Genomic DNA, 11204 nt, shown 5'->3' on the forward strand with positions numbered 1-11204 from the left:
AAAGCTTGCATGATTTACATTCTCCCCCTTTCTCAAGCAAATTCTTAATTCTTCTTGACATCATCAAAATCTTCATGATTTACATTCTCCCCCTTTTTGATGATGACAACCACCCGTAGGGTAGGAGCAACAACAAAGACAAAATATCTATTTGCATATAGTTTACTCCCCCTAGGTTTTGCAATGATTGCTTATATGAGACAGTTGAAGATTTCATATTTTTCATATGCAAACAAATTGTGTCATAAAAAATAGAAATTTTTTGTTACTATTTTATCTTTTATCTTTCTCTCCCCCATTGTCAACATCAAAATCAAATCATGAATAGAGAGGAGAAAGATGTTACCACTTGTTGATTACATACATATATTTTATCTTTTATCTTGTTGATTGCAATGTAAGAGAATCAAGTGATACCAAAAGGCATTAAAACAATCATTCAATATTAATCAAGCAAAAACAAGTACAATAGCACGTCAATCAAACACAATCAAATACAATCAATCATCAAACATTCCAAATCAAATTAATTAAATTAACAATCAACTAACTATGCACAATAATTTCTATTAAAAAAATATTCAAATTTCAAATTACAAATTACAAATTTCAATTTTCAAATTTCAAATTACAAAATACAAATTTCAATTTTCAAATTTCAAATTTTAAATTTTAAATTTTAAATTTTCAAATTCCAACTTCCAACTTCCAACTTCAACTTCCAGTAACTTCCCCTTCCAACTTTCAACTTCCAACTTCCATTTTCAACTTTCAACTTCCAATAACTTCCATTTCCAACTTCCAACTTCCAAATTTTAATTTTAAATTTCAAATTTATTTATTTTTTTCAAATTTCAATTTTCAAATTCAAATTTCAAATTTCAAATTTCTATTTCAAAATTTCCTTTTCTAAATTTGAAATAGGTTTTTTTAAATGTGAAATTAATTTGAAAAATTTAATAGATTAGAAAAAAAAATCAATAAAAACAATAAAAACTCAATCAAGAACAATAATAAAAAAAATATCATTCGAAAAAAATTAATCAAATATAAAATATAATCAATCAATCAAACTAACAAACATTGAATATCAATCAAGCAAAAACAAACACATTAATAAAAAAACACAATCAATCAATTATCAAACACAGTCAATCAAATTCAATCACAATCATCAAGGACAATCTAAACTCAAGTAGAAAACAAGCATCAAAAGTAATTAATCAAACACAAGTGACCTGTTGGTATCATTTGATATCACTTGTTGGGCTTGTTGATCAAGTGACCTTTGTTGTCTCCATAAATCATATATTCACTTTTCTTGGGGAGAAATGTGAATAAACTTTGATGCATGCCATGTGTTTGGAGAAATTGCTATCAATGTATCGACTTTGCTCTTCTCCGTTTACATAGTCTTTCATCATGATACCCAGACTTATGATTTTCTTCTCTGAATCACTTGAATAATTTATGACATTATCTTCCCAAGTGATGTATCCTTTCTTTTCTTTCTTTTCTTTGAAATTCCTCTTGTCAGATTTTTCGTTCTTCTTTTGAAGACAGGACAATTGAATCTCATGTGCCCAGATTGATTGCATTCAGCATTTTGGGGCTAAGGAGGAAACTTCTTCTTTCTTCTTTCATCATCATCTTCTTTATTCTCTAGTTTTTTTTATGTAGTTGCATTTCTCCCTACCATTGTAGGAATAAAGGAATAAAATTCAATGGCTTCCCATATCTTTAAATATATGGCTTCTTTAAAGATCTGCATTCGGGTTTTCCAATAATGATAACCCTCACCATTGAACATAAGAGCCTATTGATAGAATTTCCCTCAGGAAATGGAAATTTGGATGAGGCCATATCTATTCTTGAAGTTTCTAAACTATATACAAGAATCCTGCTCTGATACCACTTGTTGGACCTTGTGGCCTCAATAATCTTAAGAGGGATAGGCTTAGAATGGAGAAGAAGCAACAACAATCAATTTAACAATGTTCTTTAAACATGCAAGACACAATTGATTGCAACAAAATAAATAAGATAAGGGAAGAGAAAATGCAAACACAATTTTATACTGGTTCGGCCACTTCCCGTGCCTACGTCTAGTACTCAAGCAACTCACTTGAGATTTCCACTATCTTTGTAAATTTCTTTTACAAAGTCTGAACCACACAGGGACAACCCATCCCTTGTGTTCAGATGCTTTACAACAAGAGACTCAGTCTCTTAACCAATCTCATTGAATAAGAAGAATGGAAGAAGAATTCTCTCTTCAAGAGAAGAATATTACAATGAAGATCATGTAAGAATCCTTATAGATTTTGCAAGTGTTTGGTCAAGGATTTCTTTTGAGAGAGCATTTGACAACGAAGTTCTTTTGGAATCTCTCTCATTGTCTTTTGAGAGGATAAGACATTTTTGCCAAGCAAAACTCTCTCAATCTTTTGAGAGGATAAAACATTTTGATCAATCAAGACTCTCTCCTCAATTTCGTCCCAAGTCACACATATATACAGGCCTTTGATGGCCATTCAAAATCCCAATGATAAGATGTGATTGTTGGCGATATTCCTTGAATATCCTCTCTAGTAATCGATTACAGAATTAGTGTAATCGATTACACAGTTGTTTTTCTTGAACAGTTGTGACCCTTCATTTAAAATTTGAATTCCCAACGTTCAGAGTCTCTGGTAATCGATTACATATGATGTGTAATCGATTATACAATTTCAAACCATTGGTAATCGATTACATGTATTGGTAATCGATTACATGTGCCTTGAATGACTTGAAACCTTTCATTGTGAGGCAAGGCTTGATCTTGAAGAAATCTTGAATCAAGGCTTTGTTTGTTGAAACAATCTTGTATTAATATTGAAGCAAATTGAGCCTTGTATGATTCTTCTTTTGACATCATCAAAATCATGTATACATACATTCACAATGTTTGTCGCCAGTTTCATCATCCACCACCCTTTTCTTCTCTGGCTTCTCACGTTCATTGTTGTTAAACCCATATTTATGCTATCTTCCCTTCATGTCTTGTTTTATCACAACTTTAGCTGAATCTCCCATCTTCAGCATAGTTGAATCTCCTGTCTCATTGTCCAATGACACACTTTGATGGCCTGTATCTCTTTTCTTCGTATGTTCTAGTGCTTCAGCGTCAGAATGCATAAAGCAATCAGAATTTTCCAGTGATCACCAAAGGCTTCTGCATCAGCATTGACACTCTCCACCCTCTTTGGTTTATGCTTCTGTGTTTTCTTCCGTGCCTCCTCGTTATAAATCTCAGCTTTATTCGAGGTTGCACTAGAACGATCACCACCAATCTATGCTTCTTCCTCATCTATCAGGTCAATATCTTTCCTTTCAACTTTTGTTTTGTAAATTACAGTGTAGTTTTCAAAAGCAAAGGTGAAACAAAAGATATTGAGCTGGTAGAGGAGGAACAGGCACGGATTGGTGCTGATCCTTCTAGTGGGACCTCCAATAAATCTGAGAATTATAAGGAGGAAGCATGGAAGAAAACACAGAAGCATAAACCAAAGAGGGTGGAGAGTGTCAACGCTGATGCAGAAGCCTTTGGTGATGACTGGAAAATTCTGATTGCTCTATGCATTGTGAAGCTGAAGCATTAGAACATACGAACAAAAGAGATATTGGCCATCAAAATGTGGCATTGGACAATAAGACAGGAGATTCAACTATGCTGAAGATGGGAGATTCAGCTAAAGTTGTGATAAAACAAGACATGAAGGGAAGAAGGCATAAATATGGGTTTAACAACAATGAACGTGAGAAGGCACAGAAGAAAAGGGTGGTGGATGATGAAACTGCCGACAAACATCAACTAGATGAATTCCTATGAAGATCCTCCTCATTCTCAAAGAGGGGAATGAGCAACAATTTGAAGGTTGTATATTTAGGAACTAAAGAATTCAAAATAGCTAGTAATAAGAGGGATTTGTTTTTGGGATTTTCTGAGCACCAAGAGCGGCTACGCAAGAAGTTTGCACTTGAGGAGGGAAGGATATTTGCAGCTAATGAACAAGTTTCTTAACTATTTATCCTTAAGATTTTACTGTTTCTTTTTGCTAATATGTAAATATAAATGGTATAAGGGTATTCCGTAAAAACATGGTCTATATTTACTTCTAAGATTGTTAGGGGTAAAAATGACCATGTCCCTATGGCATAGCCTTATATTATTTATATTTACATATAAGAAAAAAAAACAGTAAAATCTGAAGGACAGATAGTTAAGAAACTTGTTCATTAGCTGCAAATATCCTTCCCTCCTCAAGTGCAAGCTTCTTGCGTAGCCGCTCTTGGTGCTCAGAAAATCCCAAAAACAAATCCCTCTTATTACTAGCTATTTTGAATTCTTTAGTGCCTGAATGTACAACCTTCAAATTGTTGCTTGTTCCCCTCTTTCTTTTCTGCAAAAAAGAAAATCAAATTTTGTGAAAACATGGATGAAGTCCTAAGAAAATCAATATCAAAGAAAACATGGATGAAATCACAATTAAAAAGCACAACTACCTATCTTTCAGAGTCCTTTGGTTAATTTGTCTTGTCTCCTTATGTGGTGGGGTTTTGTTTAATAATGTTATACTTTTGCCTTCCAAAAAAAACTTATCATTAATCCTCTTTTCATTAATCCAATTTTGTATGTTATTGTATAAAAGATCATGGGTTCTCCACCTGCCTCCACTCCTCCTCCTCCTCCTCCTCCTCCTCCTTCTCCTCCTTCTCCTCCTCGTCCTCCTCCTACTTCGGACGCATCGGCTTCGACGTCTGCTGTGAAGCGGACACGCAAAGCCTCACGCCTACGATCGTTGTCCACTAGACCACCTGGTGTTGAGAGAACAGTGGTGCATGTTGATCCTGCTATAGGGAAGGCCGACGGTCCCCACAAGAAGAAATTAAGAACATATTTGGGGATTGTGGCACGTGATAAGGTGGACATCACCTACGAGAACTGGAAGGAGGTCCATACTGCTCAGAAGGACCTGATTTGGGAGGATATTCAGGTATTTCTCTTTTCCTATTTGATTGTGTGTAATTAATAGCCAAAAAAATTCATTATTGTAACAAATAAACTTTGTTTCATGTTGTCAGGCGGAATTTGATATCCCAGAGGCTTCTGGCAGTAGGACGAAAAGGAAGTTACTACAGACCGTGGGGGAGAGATGGAGGCAGTTTAAATCAGACCTCACGAGGAAATGGGCCCTTGCAGCCGATCAAGACGATGTCGAGGACACTGTCTGTGACAAATACGGCATCAGCAAGGAAAAGTGGGCCCAGTTTTGCCAGACTCGTAGAGACCCTTCTTGGGAGGTATGTTCCTTTGCCATTTAAGTTGTTTTTCATATTAAACATGATGTTGTTATACTTCATTCTACCCATTTCAAACATTATTGTTTAATTTTTTCAGGATGTGCGCATGAAGGCACAGACCATCCAGAAGCAGAATACTGCCCCCCACGTTTTGTCTCGTGGGGGTTATGATTATTTGGAGCAGAAGCTCCTGGCTGAGAAGACCAAGAAGAAGCTGCAGGAAGCTGCACAGTCAGGAAGCGTTGATGGCGTCATCGACCCTCCATCCCCGGTCAGACGCGACGTGAAGTGGAAGATGGCCCGCACGAAGAAGACAGGGGAGATGACGACTGAGGCCGCAAAGGAAATCGCCGAGAAGATTGTAAGTCATTTTCAACTAACCATTACAATTATGTTTGAATATTTTGAGAATGCCATGTACCACTGTGTGTTTTCTGTGCAGGATTCGTTTGAGGAGCAGGCCACACAAGGATCGTTCGTCCCCCATGGACGTCAGGATGTTCTGGCCGCTGCTATTGGATGTCCAGAGCACCCTGGACGTGTCCGTGCTGCTGGAGCCGGTGTCACCATCAAACAATACTTTGGATCGGCTCCACGGACGTCCCGCAACGCTTCCTCCCTACCTCCTGACGAATTACAGCAACTGACCTAACAGATCAGGGACCAGCTAGAGGAGTCCATCATAGAGAAAGTGATGAGGCAGGTCATGGCATCCTTCAGCCAGCTTCAGTCACAGATGCAATCTCAGGCACCTCCTGAGCCTCTGGTTGGTCCTGGTCCCTCCGGTCCTCGGGTGAGCACAAAGGGGAGTTGTGTTGATCCCTCAGGAAACGATCCTGAGACGGGTGACTCTGATAGGTGTGGCTTGTACATAGAAGCAGATTCTGCCCGCCTGGTTGCTGTGGGGAGAGTTTATGAGGGATCTACTCTTGTTCATAACACTCCTTTGTTGCCTGGCCAAGTAAAGGTGAGTGTGGAAGAGGTTAAAGATGCAGATGCTCCAGTTCCTGTACCCACTGCTGAGGTTTCCTTAGTGGGGCAGGCACTTCACACCTTCCTTGCTTGGCCGACACATCTGATCAAGTCTTTATCACACCAGGTACTTATTGTCCTTACTATATGTTTCTTCTTTTTAAATTAATTCATTAAGCGTGCCTTAAATTTGGCTATTTAACTTTGTTTCATGAATAGGTAGCTGTGTCTCCGCCAAAACCACCTCCGAAGCCCGATCCGGAGGTCGATGATCCGCTTTATTTGATGACATTGACCATCCCAAAGCTTTTCTTGAGGCCTTATCAGGTTAGATGGGATGCCACCGTGTTCGGGGTCGTTAATCCAGATTTCCCCCTGTACATAAAGCACGAAGACCTCTCCGAAATCGCACACGGTGGTCAATGTCTCAGCATATCAGTGTTACAGTTGTGGATTCTGTAAGTCTTTATATAAAAGGCTTTTATTTACCTAAGTTATGGCTTTCAATTCATAAATATTTAACTTTGACTTAACATAAACAGGCATCTCATTGAAACATGTATGTGAGCGAGGAATTCTGATGTCTATGGATTCCTCGAGCCTCAGTCCATTCAGAGGTCTGGGCAATCGCAGTTTGAATCTGAAAGTTACATAAAGAGTTGGATGCAGAGTTCACAACGCGATGTGTATCTTGGAGCCTACCTAAATGGGTAAGTCACAAAATAACAAAATTTAATTAATGTTTACTAATGTACTAACCCATTTTAGGTTCCACTGCAGCGGACATTGGCAGATGGTGGTCATCCTGCCCAAGGAACACTTAGTTGTCTGGTTTTGTTCATTGCATAACAGGCCAGACAACTACCTTAAGGGGATTATTAATAGATTAGTGTTCTTTTCATTACATTTGCATTGTATTACCTCAGCGTACAACACCAGTTTTTAATTGTTTCTCATATGGAACAGTGCTATCAAGGGTCTTGATGATGATCCATAGCCTAAATCAAAGGCTCCTACTAGGTGGATTGTCGTCAAGGTACGTCATTTACATAAAACTTCCACTTATATATATTTCTTTATGTGTCTGTACACTAGTTGTTTAATTAATATCCAAATTTCATTATGTATTTAGTGTAATAGACAAAAAGGAACTACTGAGTGCGGCTACTATGTCATGCACTGGATGTCCACCATCATTTTAGGAAGTTTTAGAAATAATTGGGAAGCGGTAAGTTTATTTTAAAAAAAAAGCGATTTATTTATAATTTGTATTACATTATTAACTTAATATGATTTATTTAATCATGCAGTATTTTAACGACCCTAGACCATTGGAGCCTGAGAGATTAAAAGCATTGCGGATTCAGTGGGCACAGTTTTATCTCCGAGTTAGAGATCAGGCCTAGGATTTAGGGACATTTTTTAACATTTTTTACATTTTTTACATTTTCTATGTAACACGAACATTGAATTCATTTGTTGATTGTTCTTTATAATATATAAATCAATTATTTGATGTTTATTATCATTAAAATTGCTTGAAAGCAGAATAAAATGTTTATTTGCTGTGAATTGGGCCTCCTGAAATTGCATTTGACAGGTACAATTTTGGGTTTACTGTAAAAATAGAAAGTATATATAAAAAAATTTGAAAACAACATCGGTTATTAACAAAAACCGATGTTAATATCATAACCAACATCGGTTATAATAGAAAACTGATGTTAACGTTTGTATATTAACATCGGTTTTTTGTGTATAACCGATGTCAGCGTTTGCATTTTAACATCGGTTATCTGTGGATAACCGATGTCAACTATTGTACATTAACATCGGTTTATTACAAATAACCGATGTGAATATTTGAATAGTAACATCGGTTATTTATGATTAACCGATGTTATACACAAACGGATGTTAAGGGCATACATTAACATCGGTTATTCTAAAAAACTGATGTTAAACTAACATATTAACATCGGTTTTACTGGAAAACCGATGTCAACATTCATCATGCGTACACTTTTTTTGCTGTTGTTCATTGTTTTTAACATCGGTTATTTAGAGAACCGAGGTTGTCATATGTATGTTAACATCGGTTCTCCAAAACCGATGTTAACATTCATACATTCAACATCGTCACTTTCAACATCGGTTTTAGAACCGATGTAGAATGTTCTAAATAACCGATGTTGAAAGTGTATTTTCTAATAGTGCAATTAGCTCCACGAGGATCTTCTCTTCCACGACGGGGTGGTTTATGATGGGCCAGAAGAACCAACTTAGCACCATCGATGATATGTCCTTGCCAGCGAGGAGGAAGTTCAGCGTGACGACACTCAGTGGTTTTTCGACGTTGTCACGCTTCTTTGTGAAGGGGAGGATGGTGGCAGAGGAGCGGATCAAGATGGCGCCTGATTGAGGGCGACCGAGAAGAGGTGGTGGCATGAGAGGTGGTCGTTGATAGTGAGGTAGGCGTTGGGGACAACGAGAATGGAAAAGAAGGAGCGGTTCAAGAGATCTGCGACAAGGGGCGTGGTGGAGGCGAGGAGGGATGTGAATTAGGAGAGTTCCGGGATGGTGGAGAGGAGGGAAATGAGGTTGTTAATGTTTGAAGATGGAGATTTAGAGAAGGAGGCGCATATGGAAAATGAAAAAAAAAAGTGTGGGATAATGAAAAGTCAGAAAATAAGGATAATATTATATTTTTACTTTTTTTAGACACTAGACAAAAGGTTGTACTAGGGTTTAGTGAGTTACAAGTTTTTGGGTATTTATCCAGTCCATCATTCTTTATTTTGTACTGTTCTTGAGTTATTTTTTAAATCAAATGTTGGACAAATACTTTTGTGTTGTAGTATCTTATTTTTTAATGAATCAAACGCAACCTAAGAGTAAAGGGAGAAGAAAGACAGCAGGAAATAAAAAATATTTTGCACATCAAGCATAGGAGAAGCAATGCTAAATGAGTTTTTTTTTTAGTTACAAAAATGCTAAATGAGTTAAGAATTCATATAATTGACTTCCAAATTCCACGCTTTCTAAATGAGCAATATTAAATTATTTAAATGTTTGTGCAATTTCGCAATTTTCTTTATTATTATTATATTATGTTTTTTCAGGTCATAGTTCTTCCTCTACTTATATATTATCCTTATATCTAAATCTTAAATTCCACGAGACCATGGTGAAGTTGTCTTCATAGTTTCTTTTCCTGAACGTGGAAATTAAACCATGTCCATAACACCTTTCACAGTGAAGGTTCTTGAGCAGTGCAAAATTACTCTCCCTCCCAACGAAACTACAACTACCTCTTTCCTCCCCCTAACCTTCTTTGACATTCCTTGGCTTTTCTTCTCTCCAAGCCAACCTTTATTTTTCTATGAATTCCCTCATCCAACCTCTCATTTCACAGCTACAATAGTCCCAAAACTAAAGCAATCTCTCTCACACACACTTCAACACTACTACCATTTTGTTGGTACATTTTTTCCCTCTTCTGATCTCACAAAACCCCCTCTCATTTGCATTGATGACATGTCAGTCGCGTTGACAATAGCTGAGTCAAATGGAGACTTTTTTCACTTATGTAGCAATTACCCTCGTGATCTCAAAGATTTCCACTTACTTGTGCCCAAATTGGCATCAAGCTTTTCACTTGAAGGCAAAGAAGAGTTAATTCTTGTGCTAGCTATTCAAATAACACTATTCCCAAATGTTGGTCTTTGCATTGGCCATGCTTTTCACCATGTTGTTGCTGATGGGAGGACCTTTCACAATTTCTTCAACACATGGGCCTCATATTGCTGCAGCTTTGGATCAGCTTCTTCAGCTTTTCCACTAAAGTCACTGCCATTGTATGATCGAAGTGTGATTATTGATGTAAAAGGCCTTGAAGAGGTTTTCTTGAAAGAATGGAGAAAAAGAAGACTAGTCCACGACATTGCCATTGGTAGAGAACCTAACTTAGAAGATGTCTCAGGTATGGTTAGAGCCACTTTCTTAATGAGTGCCACTGAAATGGAGAAGATTAAGTGCTTCATTATTAATTTTTGCAAAGAAAAGAATCAGACTCAGCCAGTTCATTTATCTCCTTATGTGTTGACTTGTGCATTTGTATGGGTTTGTTTGCTCAAAAACCAACAATGCTTGAATGAGAGAGTGAAGCACGAAGACCTCACATACTTTGGATTCATTGCTGGTGGCATAACTAGATTGGACTATCTAGGGCCAAAGACATATTCAGGTAATTGTGTTGGCTTTGGTAGGGCATCAGTGAAAATAAAAGAGTTACTTGGACAAGATGGGATTGTTGTTGCGGCTAGAGCAATTGGAAGCACCATTAAGAAGCTTGATTCATCACTTTTTGATGGGGCTGAGAAATGGATTTTGGACTGGGAGGTATTTCATGGGTCAGAGCAACATCTGCATGCTAAGTGGTCTCCAAAACTGAAGCTTTATGAATTGGATTTTGGGTGGGGGAGGCCCAAGAAAATAGAAGAGATGTCAATTGGTTATACAAGAGCTGTTTCACTTATTCAGAGTAGAGATGTTGAGTGTGGAATTGAGATAGGCTTGGCTTTACCTAAGAGTAAGATGGACACTTTCTTCATTTTGTTCACTAAAGGACTTAGTGTTCTTCCATGTGATCCTTTGATAAATTTTTCATGAATTTTGTTTTTTGATTTTTTTTTGTTCTTTATCTCTCACATTATGTTGGTTCTGTTAAATGGTCCTCTAAATTTTGTTTTTTCTCTTTGAACTTTTTATCACAATTATTAGCATGTTTTCTATGTGTCGAATTAACAAAATCAATCTACCAACAAGAACCAAATAAAAATCTTTTTAGGTTATATAGCCTATTTAATCCACCAACTATGAATTCA

The 11204-nt window shown here is 37.1% G+C and overlaps 1 protein-coding gene across 1 annotated transcript; it reads left to right on the forward strand.

Moving 5' to 3' along the window:
* Positions 1 to 9552: 9552 nt before the first annotated feature.
* LOC114400020 (anthocyanin 5-aromatic acyltransferase-like) lies at positions 9553 to 11004 on the forward strand. The gene has a single exon (XM_028362264.1). The coding sequence runs from the start codon at positions 9553 to 9555 to the stop codon at positions 10987 to 10989; it is 1437 nt and encodes a 478-aa protein (XP_028218065.1). The 3' UTR covers positions 10990 to 11004.
* Positions 11005 to 11204: the final 200 nt, after the last annotated feature.

This window comes from Glycine soja, chromosome 19, assembly GCF_004193775.1.
Source record: "Glycine soja cultivar W05 chromosome 19, ASM419377v2, whole genome shotgun sequence".
In the NCBI taxonomy this organism is placed as follows: domain Eukaryota; kingdom Viridiplantae; phylum Streptophyta; class Magnoliopsida; order Fabales; family Fabaceae; genus Glycine; species Glycine soja.